This window comes from Arvicanthis niloticus, chromosome 9, assembly GCF_011762505.2.
Source record: "Arvicanthis niloticus isolate mArvNil1 chromosome 9, mArvNil1.pat.X, whole genome shotgun sequence".
Lineage (NCBI taxonomy): Eukaryota > Metazoa > Chordata > Mammalia > Rodentia > Muridae > Arvicanthis > Arvicanthis niloticus.
In genome coordinates, this window is record NC_047666.1 from 72,664,420 (window position 1) to 72,683,692 (window position 19,273).

General features: G+C 41.9%; 1 protein-coding gene across 1 annotated transcript in view; it reads right to left on the reverse strand.

Moving 5' to 3' along the window:
• Window positions 1–19,273, reverse strand: part of Grin2b (glutamate ionotropic receptor NMDA type subunit 2B) — a 438,669-nt gene that overhangs the window by 41,164 nt on the left and 378,232 nt on the right. Inside the window, exons 5-9 of the mRNA XM_034511798.2 lie at window positions 10,651–10,853; window positions 9,736–9,907; window positions 9,151–9,304; window positions 5,285–5,410; window positions 2,245–2,474 (exon numbers count right to left, since the gene is read on the reverse strand). Coding sequence (XP_034367689.1) covers window positions 2,245–2,474; window positions 5,285–5,410; window positions 9,151–9,304; window positions 9,736–9,907; window positions 10,651–10,853 — 885 coding nt within the window. The remainder of the gene's footprint in view (window positions 1–2,244; window positions 2,475–5,284; window positions 5,411–9,150; window positions 9,305–9,735; window positions 9,908–10,650; window positions 10,854–19,273) is intronic.

Sequence of the window (19,273 nt, forward strand, 5' to 3'; positions counted from 1 at the left end):
AGAGGATGCCTAGGGTGCAGGATGCAAACATTGGCCAAAGGCACTGGAGAGATGATGGTCATTAATAAAGGGATCAATCAGCTGTGTTTATTATATATAAGATTACTTATTATTATTATTACTATATGTAAGATCATATTGTTACCGATGTGATCTAACTTTTTAGAAAACACCAGTATGACAGATTCACATTTTCTCTGCTACAAGTAGCCTAGGATGGCCATTAGGGAAGGGAAACATGTCCCCATGCCATCTTAACTATTTTTAATTCAAATAGAAATACATTACAAGTTGTTTCTGAGTAAAATGAAGTTATGGGAGAGATACATGCAGTATAAGGAACGATTTTCAGAGACATATGAAGAAAACAGTAAGACAAATATAGTAGGTTACCATCATGTGTCAACTGCAACCCACCCTACCACTGCCATGTTGATGTACAGAGGCATGAACTTGTCACATATGTACAATTCATGCTTGGGAATTTAATCCACTACACCTTTTCCAAATCAGTGTGAGATGACATGTTCCCATGATTTGGCCACGTTTTGATGACACCAGCCAAGTACCATATCTCTGACAAGTCTGAACGTGGCAGCAGAGCCCTGAAAGATTCTGGTACAGCCATGATTTTTCGTGGGTATGGCCTACTTAATCCACATTAAGACCAAGTGAAGGCAGTGGTAAAGGTTTCGTGGAGGGAGGAATGCCATTAATTCCATCTCTAGTTAGTTCTGTAATGACAAAGGATGCTGATGATGGTACCGAAAGCAAGAGGAAGGTCTAAAAATGAGTCAAGTACTAAATGGATGAACATATAAATAAATGTATAATAAATTATGAGTTGGAGGACTAAGTTGCGTTTTAGGAAAGAAGTAGACCATACAAGAAAGAAAAGACAGTTCTAAGTTTAAATAAAAATAAAGCAAACTAATTTAACATTTTTTAAAGAAAAAGAAAGCAAAAAGAAAGACAAATCAGATAAACTAAAACCATGTAATGTATCACATATAAGCTGTGAACATAGTGTATTCGTGTGTCTCTCTTTGACACAGAGACACTCACATACATATATGCACATGTCCTCACATACAGAAATGTATATGCATACACACAAAACACCATAAAATTCTCTGGAGGAACTGTTTCTCTTTCTCATACACTTCTGAAAATTCTTGATGAATGAAGAAGAGTCATGGATGGAGAAACTGCCCCCCTTCCCAGTCAAGATAGTATCTTCTCCCAAGGACCCCCACCCATGGGAGAAAGCATTACCCATTGGTCTGAAAACGTATCCATCTTTATATCAGAACTTCATCCTGGAAGTGGAAATGGAAAGTCACACTTTCTAAATACTAAAGACTCAAAAAAAAAAAAAAAAAAAAAAAAAAAAAAAAAAAAAAAAAAAAAAAAAGAAAAGAAAAAAAAGAAAACGAGCTGTAAATAAAGAAATCAAAATGTTTTGGCCCCGAACTTTCCCAGACACTATAAAACATGGTCCTTCTAGTCTCTGGGCATCATGATTGCAGCATTTCCAGGGGACAAATCACCCAGGAAAACAGGTGTGCTTCAGGCTGACCTACATGGGCCTATACATTTAGAGCAGCTTTTGTACCCCTCAGCCAGGAAAGATGGAAGCCAGCTGGTGCCTCCCTTCCTCTCTCCAACACCAGGTGGGTGGGGAGGACAGCGATTTGTATGGGGGCAACCCACTCATCTGTACCACTCGGGGAGGGGCAATCTCACATTAAATAGCACTTCTCTTCAAGATACAATGTGAACAACCCTCCAGCTCAGTCCTAGGAACACATGAGTATGCGGAAAAACAAAGGGGGAGCCCACAAGCCAAACACCACCGGGAAGAAAAAAAAGCTCTAGCAGCCCCAGTGTGCGTACACAGGGGCAGCCCTCTAATAACACAGCACATAGGCATTCCTGAGCTTAGAGGCCACCCAACTGCATCCAACAAGAGCTGCTATGTACTCAGAGAACCCTGCTAGCACACCAAGCCCCTCATTTGCAGCCCAGGACGTCCTTGTGACAACCTTTTACGAATCCGAAGGCAAGTGTGAAAGAGTATTAATTCGGTAGGAAATCAGCTTCTGTGCCCATGTCCCAATTGAAAGAAACACAAAAAGGAGCTGTTGATTCTAAACATTTAGGAAATTACCAGCTTCATGAGAATTTTGAGTATGGCTCAGGATGGCATAGAAAAAGATGGAAGGTTTTAGGTGGGTCTCTTACCTTCTTGTCACTCAGGCCAGAAACCTGGTCCACGTACTCCTCTTGGATCATGAAGGCTGCTAAGTTGGCAGTGTAGCTGGCCAGGAAAATGACAGCAAAGAAGGCCCACACTGACACCATGATCTTGGAGGTGGTCCCCTTTGGGTTCTGCACAGGGACGGAGTTGTTAAACACCAGACCCCAGAGTAACCAAATTGCTTTGCCGATGGTGAAAGATGGGCCGCCTGGCTCTGGTGTGATACAAAAGATGGGGAAAGAAGGTTAAACTTGAATCACTGGATTTGCTTTGATCTACAAGTACCCAGAGCTGAAAAGTCCCTGGCAAGAGTAGGAAACCCTTCCACAGAGCCATTCAAATGACAGCTTTACAATTCAAGATCCTGTGTCTCCTCTGAGAGCTGAGGAAGGCAGAAGAGGGTTTCTTAGAAGCAGCTCCAGAGCCCTGGTGTGTGGGGAGGTCTTTCGCTAACTCAAACTCTTCCTGTGTTCATATATGAGACCATCAAGATTGTATGAAATTGATAACAGTGGCCAGCTATCCTAACATGGTCACATTGACCTTTCTTCTTAAAATTTACCATTGTATCTACCAAAGAAATACTTTAACTTCCAAGGCATCACCAAGAATAATGTAAGATGCCTTTCTACCACTGCTGTAGACCTCCATGTGCCAGTGTTGGATGGCTGAGTGTACTTTTGGCTAAGTTTTCTTTATCTTCTAGTCCTTAGCAACCGATACCTTTAAAATTACCTGGATTCCCTTAACTGCTCCAATCCCAATCCTTCCCAAATGGCCTGCTGCAGCACTGGCTTCTGTACAAGGAAGCTCAGAGAAGAGACCAGAGACTCTTGGCCTGACCATGTACCTCTAGAGCAAAAATGTAGCTCTTCTTGATAGCTGTCCCTCCATCTAATCTTAGGGCTTCTGCCTATACATGCTTGGTAACTTGTCTATTGTCCTTGATTGGGGAGGGAGAGACCTCATGTACTATTTGGATCTTTGTGCATACTTCCCCTGGAGAAACAGTTATGTGCCCACAGAGTTTTCCAACATATTAACAAAGGTCTTGGGATGTTTCCTGGGATCCTGACAACCTGTGCTCCGCCAGCTACATCATCAGGGACTGTACATGTTGAAGCTATTGAACTGTGCCCAATCATTTGTGCATGTGAACTTGATTTTATACAACAGATGTGTAAGTGAAAAGCTGTTTACAAAGCAAAGTTTTGCAAACTGAGGTGCTCTAAGGAGACTTGATATTTAGAGTGGAACAGTACTGAATTCCTATGTAAGAGAAGCTTTGTAAGGTAACGGGAGTAATCATAAACTCTTGTATGGTATTTGTAAATTCAAATTTTTATATTCTGGTTTTCTATTTTTCCCAGGGTAGAAGGCAGTCAGTACTATCTTCAGCTCTTAACAATGTTGACTTTGGTCTGTACTCAGGGGAACCTCAGATGGTTCATTCACAAGAACTTTCAGGTTGGAATAGATCCCTGCTTCAGGCTAGCCTTTAGCATAGGTGGTAGGTCAATGGCTTCTTATTGTGGAGACCTGTAAAACTCCACCTTAGAAAACACACTAAGATATAAGGTAGGGCAGCAATTAGAAGACCATGGATGAAGCAATAGCTTTCAGTTTGGACTGTAAATCCCACCAAAGCATGAATAACATAGTGACTGAACACTTGCTGGGCAACCACCCTAGACAAACAGATACAAAGTGAATTGGTCCATTCTACTAAGACCAAGGTAAATAACCACTAATTTGAAACACACAGTGTCTAAGCCTCATCCCAGGTTTAGTAATTTGGTATTTTAGGACCTAGCACCTTTGCCTTTTAAGTACTCCACATACAATTCTTATTAGTATCTAAGATTAAGAATCTGTCCTCTTAGGAGGAGAAGGAGAGGAGGAGCTAGGTGATGAAAGAGAAAGAGAGAGGGGGCCCAGACATGGAGGCAGATGTTCACATGTCTCCGACAGTCAAAGATAGTTGATATATCTAGATTGAGTATTAGGTTATACTTCTGATTGATATTGAGCATTACCAAACTTATAAAGCCTTTGGTTGACATTTAAAAAATTGTATAAAAGCAAAAGGGAGAAGGGGGTATGGGATAGGGGTTTTCTAGGGAGGAAAAATGGGGAAAGGGGGTGGCATCTGAAATGTAAATAAAATATTCAATAAAAAATAAAAAAAAAAGAATCTGTCCTCTTGGAGGTACATTCCAGAATAACTAGAATTCTAGAAGGAGAATGCAAATTGGCATATTTCTTAATCCTGGGACTGAAAGTTCTGGAGGAGCTTCATATTTACCAGGTTCTCATGACTCATTGACAAGTCTAATGAACTTTTCAAAAATATTAAAAGTGCTTCAAGCACATAGCTAGTCTGTCCATGCTCATGCCTACCTACCCAGGAAATGAGGCAGTCCTATAGTCGTTACAAGTGAGAACTGGTCTTCTGTGTCCCCTTTATTTCAAGCATGATACTTTCATACTCCTTAAGAGGGGAAGGGGGTTAGGCCAAAGAGACATGCTGTGGAGACCCTGTGACTCAGTAGTAACTCTTCAACTATGGGACACTCTAGTGACCACGATAATCTTATATATTGTATAATTCATATACCTCATCCATTCTAAATTCTCTTAATCTTACTGTACATATACAGCCTGCCCTTTCCTCACATTCCCTGCCCCCCCCCAATTGCCCATAACATATGGCTTAAAAACTAGTGCCCAGACATATGCTAACCATTTCTATTATCAATCTTTCTCCTTAATGATCCAGGGGGCAAAACCAGGCTTGGATCTAATATGCAGCAAAAGGGAACAAAGAGAATCTAGCACACATTTTTTTTTTAACTGCACATTTCTTAAACATGGCTATGTTGACAACCAGGGATGCTGATGATTTCCATCCTCCCAGATAATAGGGAGGATATCCATAGCAACCAATGGGTATAACAACGGTTCTGAGTTGTGCATTCGGGGGGGGGGGGGAGGTGGAGATGCAGGAGTTCCATGTATTCTTACCTCTGCCATCAGCTAGGCACCTGTTGTAACCCACAGGGCTGAAGTATTCAAAGACAAAGACAGCCACAGCAGAGACAATGAGCAGCATTACGAACATCATCACCCACACGTCAGCACTGAATGGCTCTGGGAAGGAAAGGAAAACAGCGCTCAGGGTCAAAACGGAGAGCAAATAGCTCATCGTTTCCATAATCATCTACTCATGCAAATGCCTATTTTAAGATGAGCAGGACACAAGTGTGTTGTGTGCCCTCAGAGAGCCAGGGTTGAGTCAGGAAGACATAGATTCACTCAAGCAGCCCATTCCCCACTTGAGCCTGTAAAGACCTTTTTATTTCAAATGCACAAAGACACCATCATGCTTCTGAGCCCTGCTGGGATTATACGGGCAGTTTCTGTTACTCTTGGAACCATACCTGGATTTCAATATGATTGCAAAGAGCAGATATTTTACAAGTAAATGATATTAAACTGACTTGCTTGGTATCCTCAACATGGCCATACAATGAAAAACCAAAGAGAAAACCAAAAACCAAAAGAACTCGAAAGTCTTCTGCAGTGCTTGTGAGTCTTGTGGACAAATTCTTGACAAATGTAGGCACTATTTTAGAGCTGAATCAGTTCAGCAACACTGTCATACATGGACTAACCATTCCCCTTTGCTTTTGTGTCCACATACTTTTCTTAGGGTACAGCCTGCATCAGCTTTACCAGTGTACTTCGTTGTGGGGTATCATACTAGATATCATTAGGCTATGGGAACATATGTCAATCAGTAGGTTTTTTTTTAAAGCTACGATGAAGAGATGGTGCTTACCTTTAATCCCAGCACTTGGAACACAGAGGCAGGCAGATCTCTGAGGTCAGCCTGGTCTACAGAGACAGTTCTAGGACAGTAGAGGCTAGGCAAAGAAACCCTGTCTCAAGAAACCAAAAGCCCAAACAAAACAAAGTAAAACAAAACCTATCTACACTGAATATCAGTGTCTGCAGTAGTGGAGATTTTTCAGGAAACAAGAGAATAGGCATAGTTTTTGAATCACAAAGCAGCTACAATTTGTCTCTCATTACTAACCAATGTGGTTAATGGGCTAAGGCTGGACAAGATGGCAAGAGTGGTCTGTGCATGTATTCTTGAGCCTCTTTCATCATTAAACCTATTCCAGCGAAGTTACATCTCTCTGGCTTAGATGAACTCATCTGCTGAATACTATATTCCAAAAGCCATCTCTATAATGCCCTAGACACAGAGAAATGATCTTAATTCTGTCCCATGATACTGTGCCCCTCAATTGTGTCCCAAAAATAGTTCTGACCTTTTTAGCTGTCATTTCACAATATAAACTCATAATAGGTGAATTAACATGCTGTTTCCCCTTCTTCCAAGTCATTAATAATGATGAAGTTGAGAGGGGAGAAATTGAGGAAAATTAGAAAAAATATTTCCCCCTCTGAAACCTACTTTATTTTTGAACTCCCAAAGGGACTATAAAAGCCCAGGTCACTTAATCAATTTAAAAATACTCTTAACAAAACCCCAGACCTTAACATACCAACTGTTAAACAAGAAGCCTTTCAGAGGCAGCGGGGACTCAAGCCTACATAGGACATCTGATGTACTTTATCTGGTGTGGGGAAAACTCCTTCATCCTTAACTCTAATTGGTGACAATCCTACCCTGGTTCCATGTTTTTATGATTGTCCAAGGATTGGATAAATGCTTCACATTTATAATCCTCCTCCCACCCCTCTGCCTTATCTAGCTTGGGGCAACTTTCTGCAAACAAATGTACCAAATATCATTATTGATCTTTATAATCTATAAAGGACTTCACCATACACCATTATTTATAATTCTTTCAGTGGGCCTTTCATTATGGGATAGTTGTATTTATTTTGCAGAGGAGAAAACTAAATACAAGAGGTCAAGTTTCTTTCATATGCAGAAAGTGGCAGTCAGATTATGAATCGAGGGTATCTTGAAACCTTGCCTAGCATTTCCCACAATATTACGTTGTGTATTTGTTTCTGTCCATCACAATGGTATCAGGTTGTGGTATGGACTAGAACACAGGGTATGATGGCTAACATACCTGAGCTTTATTACAGAACTCCTGGAAAATGCTTAATTTACCCAAGATTCTAAGGCCTAACAATGAATCTAGTAACAACACCAATAATTTCATATAAGCAAAGCATGCATACATGGCAGGTAGTCAGCAAACCTGGCATCTGCTACTTTTATAATAAGTGAACTTCTCCTTCTCCTGACACTTGCAAGAAGAAGATATTCTGCTGAACACTCCCACAATCCCAGGTCTACCTAGCTGTACTGATAGGACTGAAATTAGAACCTACTTTATGTCTCATAACATTTCAGTCTTCCTTATAAGGGAAGGTTGCAAATAAGTTATACCCAGAAGCTACAAAAACGAACACAACAGTGTACACAATCTAGTAACATTTTGTGTAAAATTAGAAGGGCCAGAATTTGATTCATCATGAATAAGAAGATTGGCTAAGAAACTCAAGTAACTTAGAGAAAAATTTCATAAAATCTATAATTCTACTTGGTGGTACATTAAGTGAATTAATTCTTGAAGTCCAGAGTTGAAAATAAAGGCTAGTCATTGTCTCTTCTAATATTCCCATTTTAAAAAACAATGTACATTCTCTTCTTCCCCTCAGAGTGATTATGACAGTCCAAAGACTTATAGCTTGTTTATGACCAGACCAGACTTCCTGTCTCCTAGCCCAGTGTTCTGGTTTCAAGGTGACAGTTTATTTTCCAATCCCTGGCTCTATAATCCCTGTTAAAAAAATGGGGTATGAGCTCACTAAAAACTTCATTTAATTGAAGTCGTGGCCTTATCTCACCCAGTCTTAAATCATATCTAATACGTTTTACTTTTGGGTGATGCTAGAAAGTAGGGAAATTGAGAATGGTATTGGGGGGAAAGACAGTGAGAAACAAGGGGACAAGGAAGCATCAGATGAGATCTGGCCAGCAAAATCTCAGAAAACTCATATGAAAACAGAAAATGTTGATGAGTTTATGTGTGTGCTAGTTCTAAACTCAATTCTTGAAGATAATTAAAAAATAAATTGGACTTTTGATGATGTGTTAGTTTGAATGAGTATAGTCACCAGAGACTCATGTATTTGTCTGCTTAGTACCCAGTCAATAAATTGTTGGAAAGGATTAGGAGGTATGGCCTTGTGGGAGGAGGCATGGCCTAGTTGGAGGAAGTGTGTCACTAGAGGTGAGCTCTGGCATTTCAAAAGCCCGCACCAAGCTCAGTGGCTTTCTCTCTCTGGCTGCCTATGGATCAGGATGTTACTCAGCTACTGTTTTAGCACCATGCTGTCTGCTTCCTGCCATGATGATAATGTATCAACTCTTAGAATTTGTAAGCAAGTCTTCAATTAAAGACTTTCTTTTATATGAGTTTCCTCGGTCCTTGTGTCTTTCTACAGTAATAAACTAGTAACTAAGACAGAAGATATTTAAACTTAGAAGTTGTTGCAGCAGAAAGACTCAGAGGTCAACTAATTGAGAACCATATTCTGTCATATACTGTGGATGAGAAAAAGGAAGACCTAGATGGAGTAAATTTGTTCAGGTCAAATGAACACTAAGGATGAAGAGGGGACTAAATGGCTTCTGATAACCATTCTAGCAGTACTTTCCTGTATGACATCATACCTCAATGATTCCTGGGTGCTCTTAATGTTTTTGTGTGTTTAAGAATAACCAAGTACTCCCAAGTGAATTCAATGTTAACAAACTACTTCCTGCAATTGTTTCTCATTCTTTCTACTTGTTCTTGAGTCTATCTTGTATCACCAGTAGACACATGATTTACCTAAGAAGGCAGAAGGTGACACAGTCCCATTGCTGCGTGATACCATGACACTGATGCCAGTCTCTATGAAGGGCACAGAGAAGTCAACCACCTCTGAACGTTCCTCATTGATAGTTAATGATCCCACGGCCATGTAGGCCCTCTTCATGACCACCTGAAGGGAAAGACAGTGCTCCAATTAGAATATTCTGGAAGGCAGGTCCGTCACAGGCAAAATTCTCATGGTTCATCAGTAACTTGGGCATCATCCTCTAGAATACCATTTACCTCCTCTTTGGTCTGTTGTTGGCCTGGAGCTCACTGATTTGGCCAGCAGACCCCAGAGAGCCTTCCAGGCACTAGGATTATTGGGTTCTGGGGCTCAGACTCAGGTCCTCATGATTGTGAAGCAGCACATTACTGCCAGAGCGCTCTCTCTCTCTCTCTCTCTCTCTCTCTCTCTCTCTCTCTCTCCTTTCTCTCCATCTCTCTAGTTACTATTTTACATTTTGTTAAATTCATAAAATAAATCTTTAACAGTATTCAAGCAAAACACAATTGCACAGTGGAAATGACTTTTTTGTGACCTTGCCTCCCGATACTGACCTCACCAATCATGCCGTTCCAGGTCCCATTGATTTTCTTTCCATGCTTGCCATTGGTCACCAGGTAAAGGTCATAGGTGAACTTCACAGACTTAGAAATTTTCTTAAGGATATCAATACAGAACCCCTTGCAGCATTTTTTGATGTAGCCTGGCTCCTCATCTGTTTTATTCCTACCCAGTTAAAGAAACAAACAAACAAACAAAGCAAGACTTTGTACAAGAAGGAAAATTACCTTTTTCATTAAAACTCCAACCTCAACTCTCACCCCCACAGTAGAATTTATTCCTAAGTGTGGAAAGAGAACAGACCTAGAACTGTGGTATTTTTAATTATCTCAGCATCCTGAACCATATCACAGCACAATCTTCAACGTTCCTTTGAAGTATAACCATAGAAAAGGAAAAGGCGTGTATCCTGCATGCTTAGTTCAATAACTTTCTCCATTGAATTCATGGATTTAATCAAAACCTGAATTGAGATACAAAATATCTACCAGATCCTGAGAGACTCTGCAGTCTCCCTTTGAGATGTTTCCCTTCCCTTCCTCATCAAAGAGTACTGTTACCCCAACTTTTGACAGCATAAATCTAGTGGAATTATTTCCAAATACAGGTCTAATTCTCAAAATACTAGCTCAGAGCAAATCCATTCCCATGCCCAAAGAAAGTTAAAACTCAGTAAACTTCAGGTCCCAATCATTGACGCTGGGCACGTTCAAAGGAACCTTAACACAGCAGACATTCCCTCGGGTTGGGGGTTTAGATGGAGCCACACATTTGATCAAAACTCCCATTGATCCTAACTCCCAATGGCAGCTAAGAATTTCACAGGGTGCCCAACTCCAGATCAGCCAACAGCATATCCGATTCTCTCCCGGGCCACCTAGACCCATCCATTCAGGGAGGCGCCATACTCAGAGATGATGCGCTTCTGGCAGGGGACTGTATTCCTCATGCAGGTTCCACTGAGAGGGTCCACGCTTTCCACAATGACAAACGGCGCCTCCTCCAAGGTGACGATGCTCAAGTGGTCATCCTCCTGTTCTTCAGTCTCAGGACACATTCGAGGCCACACATAATATTTCATCTGCAGGGACTTGTCTTTCCATTTCCCCACCTGCACAGAGAGAACAAAGGACTCAGAAGCTAGAAGCCATACATAGTCTCCTAGCTTCTCCCAATCCTCTCCAAATTGTCTTAGAAGCTGTTAAGCAAAGGCAAAACAATCCCAGCATAGAGTCAAATGGAGAGAATACTTTCTCGAACATATGCTGAAAATAAAAAGACTACATCTAACACAGTGGTTTTCGACCTTCCTAATGCCGTAACCCTTTAATTAGGTTCCTCGTGTCGTGGTGACCCTTCAACTTACACAATTATTTTCATTGTTAATCCATAGCCATCATTTTGCTACTGTTATGAATTGGAATGTAAACATCTGTTTTCTGATTGTCTCAGGGAGACCCCTGTGAAAGAGTTGTTCAACCCCCAAAGGGTCACGACCCACAGGCTCAGGGTGGCTGCTCTAGGAGAAGTAATTCTTTCAATCACTTACACTTTCACTTACTCAGTATTGAATGAGGACCTGCAGTGGGCTGGGCACCTTCCTAACCTCATAGCCCCTCCATCAAGAGCTGCTCAATTCTTGACTTTCGTGGACCACATAGCTGTGGGGTTTGTTTGTTTTACTTAACTAACAAGAACCATAATCCCGAGATCACAAAGGATTATTAGGAAAGATTTAAAAAAAAAAAAAAAAAAAAGGCCTATAGCAAACGAGCTGGAAGTCCTCTGAGTTGTAACGGAAGTTCTCTGGGGAACTGTTCAGGGAACTAGGAATCTCTGATTTAAAACAGGGTAACATTTACATGAATGGATACAGACACTACTTTCTTGGAGAAGGGAGTGTGGTTGCAGGGGCTAGTGACAAATGCATGTGTCAATGCAGGGTTAGTTGCACCTCCTGGACTAAGAAGACAGCCTGGTATGAAATGGATAGGTGTCTCTGTGAAAAGCCACTTGGGTCCACAACCACTATACCACTTATCACTAGGAAACACCGTCACAATGACTCTAACACAGAAGGTGTGCATTCTCTGAATCACGTATGGCAGACCTGCTGTCAGTCACCAGGATAAATGTGTGGGTTCAGCTGCCTTGTGGCAGAGGCCTGCATCCCTGATTTTATGTTGAAACCATTCAACTTTGTTGCTACGGTCTTACTGTACTGATGAACCTAAAGGAGAAAGGAATCATTTTAATTTTCAATAACTGAGCATCTTCAGTTGTTTCAAGGAGACAAGGCATAATCTAGGTCTACAATTTCATGTAGTTAGGGTGATGCAGGGGTGGTGCCAGGCCTAAGAAATGATTTGGTTTGTGTAACTCCAGGAATAAGTGAGAGCAGTGTGTGCACAGATTACCTTCCCTTTCAAGCTGACAGACATGGATTTCTATACTAATGTCAGTATGAGCTCCTTCTCAGCTGAACTCTTGCTTTTGTCTGCATTTGTGTGGTTAGTCACGCCCTCTAGCTTGTCCCACAAAGCTGATCACTTTACTCGCATGGCCAAATTAGGCCCCCCTAGCCACCGCCTGTTCATTACATCTTCATAACATGGGCATTGATTTTGTGTCCTAGACTATTTTGCTTGGCACTTGCTCAGTTTTTCTCTGGCATTAACTCCGGGGCCAGCTGCTTTGTTTTTATCCTCTAAGCTGTTTTGCTTCTAGGCTCAGAATAAAGTGCTGAAACCAATGTTTTCTTTCCTTTATATGTATAGATGCACCATGACCTCTGATGGGATTATGACCTAATAATCCATCATAAGTTGTAAATTGAAGATTTAAATGTATTACACACTCTTGACCTACAGAGCATCATAGCTCTGTAAGAACCCAGTATTATGTAGAGTGTTGGTTGTTTGCCTGTGTGATCTAGTAGTTCTTGTGGCTCATGAGACAGGTGGTTCACTGCTACTGCCTAACAGCATGAGAGGGTGTCCTACCACATATCAGCAGTCCCCAAATCAAAATATGCTTACACACACACACACACACACACACACACACATGTACACATGTGCCCACACTCACGAACACAGAGCAAAACAGGATCTAGAGAAATGGCTCAGCTTATTGGCCAAATGCTTGTCAGCACTTGCCTAAATGCCCAGTGTGATGTCGTGTATCTGTCATCTGTATGCTGGGGGAACAAACAAAAGGAAATCCTCGAGACTTGTTTGTCAACCAGCCTAGCCTAATTGATGAGCCGGGTCTGACTGAGAGGTCTCAAAGTAGAATGTCGATCTCATCTGAGGAACAACATCCAAGGTTGACCTCTATCATTGATACCTTGCCTTCAAATGCAGATAAACACACACGAGCACATTCACACACGCGCGCGCACACACACCTTAAAACTTTGCCATACAATGTCCATTCAAAAGTTCAACAACTTCTGCCTCTCCTTAGCACTGTGCCCAGATGTCTCCCCTACATGTTCCAGGCCTGTGTGTGAATCTAAACTAACTCAGTGGAATTAACTTCAGTGCCGTGGGCCACGAGACGCAGAAAAAAAGAAAGTCATTTGATTTAAGGATGCTCAACACAGGTCAGCCAGGAACAGCTTGTAAGAAACCCTAGTCATTTCTTTGCTAACAGACTTAATGTATCTGTGAGAGGTGATGCTGCAGAGAGGGCTTTTTTTTTTTTTTTTTTTTTTTTTTTTTTTTTTTTTTTTTTTTGGCAAAGTTTCCCCTGAACAAGATGAACTACAGCATGGATTACTGCATACTTTGACAGATCGAGAAGGGGTTTTCAAAATCTATATCCGAAAAGAAAGGAAAGGATTGTTTAATGAATCAATGCCAGTGCAGAAAGAGGTCTTTAGTGACATGTCAGGAGACTCTGTTCTTAGAAGTGACCTATATAGTGTTTTAAAGAACAAAACTGAAATCGCGTTCGAGAAAGTGCAGACGATAAAAACCCAGTGAGGACGTATAACGTCACATGAATTGCTGAATGGAGTTTGAAGAGATGCAAATGAATTGGAATGATGGATGGAACCGAATGGAATGAAATGTAATGATATTTATTCTCAAACTCTAACATTTGTTATCCCCCCCCCGCAAAGCAACTGTTCCGCAAAGAAGATATTTCAATCAATGGCAGTCTATAAAAGCTATTGTATTAACAGATGATGTATTTATAGATATACAGTGTCTAGCACATGGGGTGAAGGGAGGGCAAAATGAGCACTCCCTGCTCTGTGTTCACAATGCCCCAGCAGGGAAACTCAGTTCTGATCCTGTAATTCCATGATCCTCTGACTTTTATTAAATATGCCATTCTTGTTTCTCCAACAATAAGGTGCTCACAGAGTTCTCACACGCCCTTTCCCAGACTAACCGGATCACACCTATGTTGTGTGTCAATTCAATTCAACAAAAATTACACACCAGTTTGTGGCAGGTACTGGGTTCAATACTGGTAGACAATAAGACCACATGGTGTTTGTTGGGGTGGAAATGTGTCAGGCTCTGAACTTGTCTAATAATCCCATTTGTCACCACAGCTAACCTGTGGGATACACTCCCCGTTGATAGCTCCCTCTACAAAAGGAGTTGCTGACTTCTAAGATGTCAGGAAAAGTGAGTGCTACGTGCGCGCCATTAGTCAAGCAGGCTGACTCACTGAGCTCCTGCTGTAAACACTCTCCCAACTCATTGACACTGAAATAGTAAGACAGAGGCACAATCTCCAAGGACAGTCCAGAGAGGGCCAACTTGATGGACAGCATCAACTGAGGCCTTGGCCACTGCCACCATGGGAGGTATTAACAAATACTTTGGCATTCAGAAGAGAAGTGATCATTTTGGGAAAGCTTCACAGAGATCTCCCCTCCTCCCCAGTACCTTTAAAGAAATTGTAGCCCCTAAAGTGGAGTAGCCATATTCTCTTCTTCCTAAGGTCCTAATGATCACTATTATCCAGACTCCATCACTCCGAAGAGGCACATCAACCACACTCATCTCTTCCCACGTGGAAATCGCTCAGTGGCATTGGTGACTTGCACCGAGTATGCACACCATGAAATTGTTAAATCCCACAGTTCGGCACTGCCTTGGCTCACCCTGTCCTTGTTAGCACTTGCCAGCTCTCCTCTACACAGAATAACCCAGCCACTCTATCTTGTGCTATTTCCTTCCTTCTTTAGTGGCTTCAATTTTTTTTTGAAGCTTTGCCAGTGTCTTGTCCTCTTAAGCTAAATTCCAAGTGTGTCCCTAAAGGATTCCAGTGACCATGAACGAATTTCTAAAACTCTCGGGCCTTGCTTCGAATATCCAGAAAATGGGAGACTTGATTTCTGTGTCCCACACATGGTTTTATGATCCCATGACCCACCCTGGATGGAGGCTCTCACAGTATTGCCTGCAGATGATGGTCAAGGAAGAGCTCTTTCTATTGGCTACCTTCTCCAACAAGGGCAATATCTGAGTTTTTGGTACAAAAGACTCTCCTGTCTTAACCACAATTAAATTTCCACTGTGTTTCCCCAAGGTCCAGATTGGTGGAAGACAGAAAGAAGAAACCTTTGTAGACAACTCAATACATATCAACGCACGTCAGAGGGTGTACTCAGATAGATACCTTAAGTTTGTTATTTTCTGTGCTGGGAAGCAAACCCAGGGCTATGCCCATTTTCAGTAATTTGCTCTAACAGTAGACGACACCTTCAACCCCACCTCACATTCTTTAGAGAGCAAGGTGGGTTATTTTAAATGATAAACACTTAAAACTAAAAATCAAGGGATGAATTTAAGTAGAAAACCTGGGGTAGGTTTCAAGTCGTTGTTCCTTCAGCAGGAGGGACTTGTGAAAATTCTCCAAATGGAAGTGCTTGGAAGCGAAGGGAAGGGAGTAAGCAGAGAAGCTGGCCTCCAGAGAACAGTTCTGAAGCCTTGTTTGGGAGTCTGAAAGGACACGAGTGTGTACACGTGGGGATGTGGGTGAGAAATGAGGTGAACTGGAGCTATCTCAGAGAAAATCCAAAGCAGAAAAATGAATGGAGTGTTTATAGTCAGGATTAAAGTATGATCAGGAAAAAATAAAACCTTGCAAAGCCCCTATGAGAATGTTTGTAAAGCACTTGGAATTCCTTGGTGGTAAACACTAAACAAACATCATTACCTCAAGCTTCTTTAATAGCGACATCTGTCTATAAAAAAAATTCAGTTATCTCCCATAATCACGGTTATAAAGATCTCCTGAGAACTCAGCGAATCTTTCTTAAGCAAGAAAACAAAACAAACAAAACCCTCAAAAACAAACAAAAAACCCTAAACAACAAAACAAAACTATGCTTGTTTCTCTCAGGGAAAGACAGGAACCCTTTTTTTAGGGTTCTTGGTTTGGCTCCTTTGGTACCAGCTGAGCCAACCACCCTAGGGCACACAACAGACATGGCTCCTGACATTCCCTTCGTGGGAATTCTAGGGGATCCAGCCTGTGGTGACTTGGGACTTCAAAGTCTTCCCTTTGCCAACATACCAACATCTATGTGCCATGACTGCCCTTGGAGCACACATCACTGCACATCCTGATAAGGCCACATACAAGGGAACATCACTGGGAACGTGGTCCTCTCTGAAAGCCATGATGCTGTCCATCTCTCCAGCATGAAGCACACACATGCATAGCAGTGTGCACTACGATGTCATTGAGGAAAGGGACAGGGGACAGGGCAGGCTTTGCTTGCAGGGTTTTCCTAACAGAGAGAAGCAAGGGATGTCAGTCTCCTTGGGTCACCTCTCTTGTTACCATACAGTCATCTTAAAAGAAGATTTTGGAACAAAAGTGCTTATTAGAAGCTCTTTAGGCGTCAAAGGTTATTGTTCAAAACTCAAAGCATTCCTGCTTCTCTCTTGAAATGACATCTGGATCTCACACGAAACACTTATTTTAAGCCTCTGACTAGGACTGACTTTTTAAATGAGAAATTCAAAGCTATGGGTTATCTCTCTGAGCAAGCCTGAGAGATGGGAGGAGCCTCTGCAAGGTGCCTGATTTTCTTTCTTCCCAAAGACGTGTCAGGTTCAGCCATGCTCCCTGGCTCCACCTTGCAGCCCTGAGGCATGCCTGAGACCCTGACAGGGACTGCTGAACACAGGGAACTCCTATGTATCCACCCCTGCCCCCAGCAATACATCTTAACTCTAAGATTTTCGAGGTTTAATACTGCAATCGTACTTTATTTTCTTCAGTAGTTTTCTGTATGCTGTCCTACTAACGTGTCCCTTGTAACAAATGAACATTTATACTGACAATTACTTCCTACATCCATTCATCCATAATAATACTTCCCATTAATTATTCAAGTACATCTACCTATGCACAAATTAAGGATATCTGTCAGCATGTGCCTGCACATGTATATGTGTATAGTTCCCAAATCAGACCCCATGCACACATTCATCTACTTCTTGCCTTTCCTTCCAACTGAATACACACTGCAGAGATAGCTCTTTGTATATACATATGTGTGTGATATATGTATGTGTGAACATACATGTGTCTTTGAATGTGGACATTAGATGTCGGTGTTAGATAGCTTTTTCAGTTACTTTTTATTTTCTTTTTTGAGACACCACCTCTCGCTGCCTGATTAGACTGGTTTGGCTGTCCAGTGAGCTGCAGGGATCTGCCCAAACCTGCCTCCCAGGGTGGGATTACAAATGCATAGCACCACACTGGTCTTTTTATTAGAGTGCTGAAGACCTGAACTTGGGTTTCATGGTTCTGTGGCAAATATTTTACTGACTTCCTAGTCCTACAGTTCCTATTAAAATGGCCTTAACATGAATGTTCCTTGATTCATTCTACCATATCTCTGTGGATAAGTATTTAGGATATTTAAACACACACACACACACACACACACACACACACACACACACACACACACACACACACACACACCTTGGTATTTTTAAAGCACCCATTCCCAGCAGTGAAACAGCACAGCCATTTTCTTTGCTTTGCTTTGCTTTGCTTTGCTTTGCTTTGCTTTGCTTTGCTTTGCTTTCTTCCTTTTCTTTCTTTCTCTTTTTTTTTTAATATTCTGGTTGTTGTAAGAACACAAGTTTGCAGCCATCAACACTGTCATAGGCAGAGGCTAAAAGTGTCCCCTTCGCTCAATTGACATCAACACCTACTTTTGCTCACTCGGAAATGCCTGCCACTCTGAGCAATGGTATCTGGCTGCTGGAATTCTCATCTCCTTGGCCCCCAGCGAGCACCCTGCTCTTCCCTCACCGTTAGACTTTAGATTAGCCTCTTTACCCTCTGGCCACATCCTTTCCGCATTTCCCATTGAGCTCTTGGTCTCCCTTATCCACTCCTGGGAAACAGCCCCTGGTACATTCTGACAAGAGGCCCTTTATCCTTCAGATGCTCTGCGAATGCTTCATTGGGGTTGGGGGGCTTTTTCCTACTCCTCAAAATTTCATTTTTCTTCTCCCCTTTCTCCCTCTCCTTCACCCTCTCCTTCTCTCTCCCTTTCCTTCTCTCTTTCATCCCACTGTATAAGACAGGGGTTCTGGAAACTAGCAATCTTCCTTCCAGATCCTCTCAAGTGCTAGAATTACAGGTGTGGGCCATTGAACCTGCCTCTAGAAATGTGTCTGCTGGAGTAGAGTCTTTGGTTTCTCTGCTTTCTGTCTCATCTCTATTCTCATCTCTCTGTCTCTGTGTCTCTCTATATCTGTCTATCTGTCTGTCTGTCTGTCTCTCTTTCTCTCTCTCTCTCTCTCTCTCTCTCTCTCTCTCTCTCTCTCTCTGTGTGTGTGTGTGTGTGTGTTTAAGACATGGCCTTGAACTTCCGATCACTCTGTCCACACTTTCTCAAGAGCTGCGACCACAGGCATATCCCATCGTGCCAACCAGGTGTCCCTTTCTTAAGTCTACCTACCTCCCTGCCTTTGCACGCAGATTGTTTTTTAATACTGTATATATTAGAGGTGCAGACCTGCTGTTTGCTATTATTCAGTATTTATTCTTCTAAGGCCGTTTTCCAGCATGGGAGTTACATACGTCCATATTTCCAGGATGTTCTACCCTGTTCTCTGCACATCCCCAACATGATCACTTCTATGATCATTCATTCCAGAGAAAGAAAAGGGGGTCAGGGTGGTTGTTGTTATTTTTGTCTTTCACAGCAGGTTTTGTGAGTCAATTCTGCCTTGGGTTCTCTGTTAAAATGTGAGCTTTATTCTCATATGCAAATTCATGTTTCTGGGTGTGTCTTCTAGTGCTTCCAAGGTGGGATAGCTCCATTATTTTCTTTCTCTTGTCTCTTGTACTGCCTGGTACTGTGTACTGTCAGTCAACTACTGACTGATGGAACAGCACATCAGACTCTCCACCAAGTCTCCTTTAGACCTCATTCCAGTCTCCTTGCACGAAAAAGATGGTGAGTCGCAGACATCCTTCCCTTCTTTTCTCTTCAGCCTTTCTGATGAGAACCTTTTTTTTTTT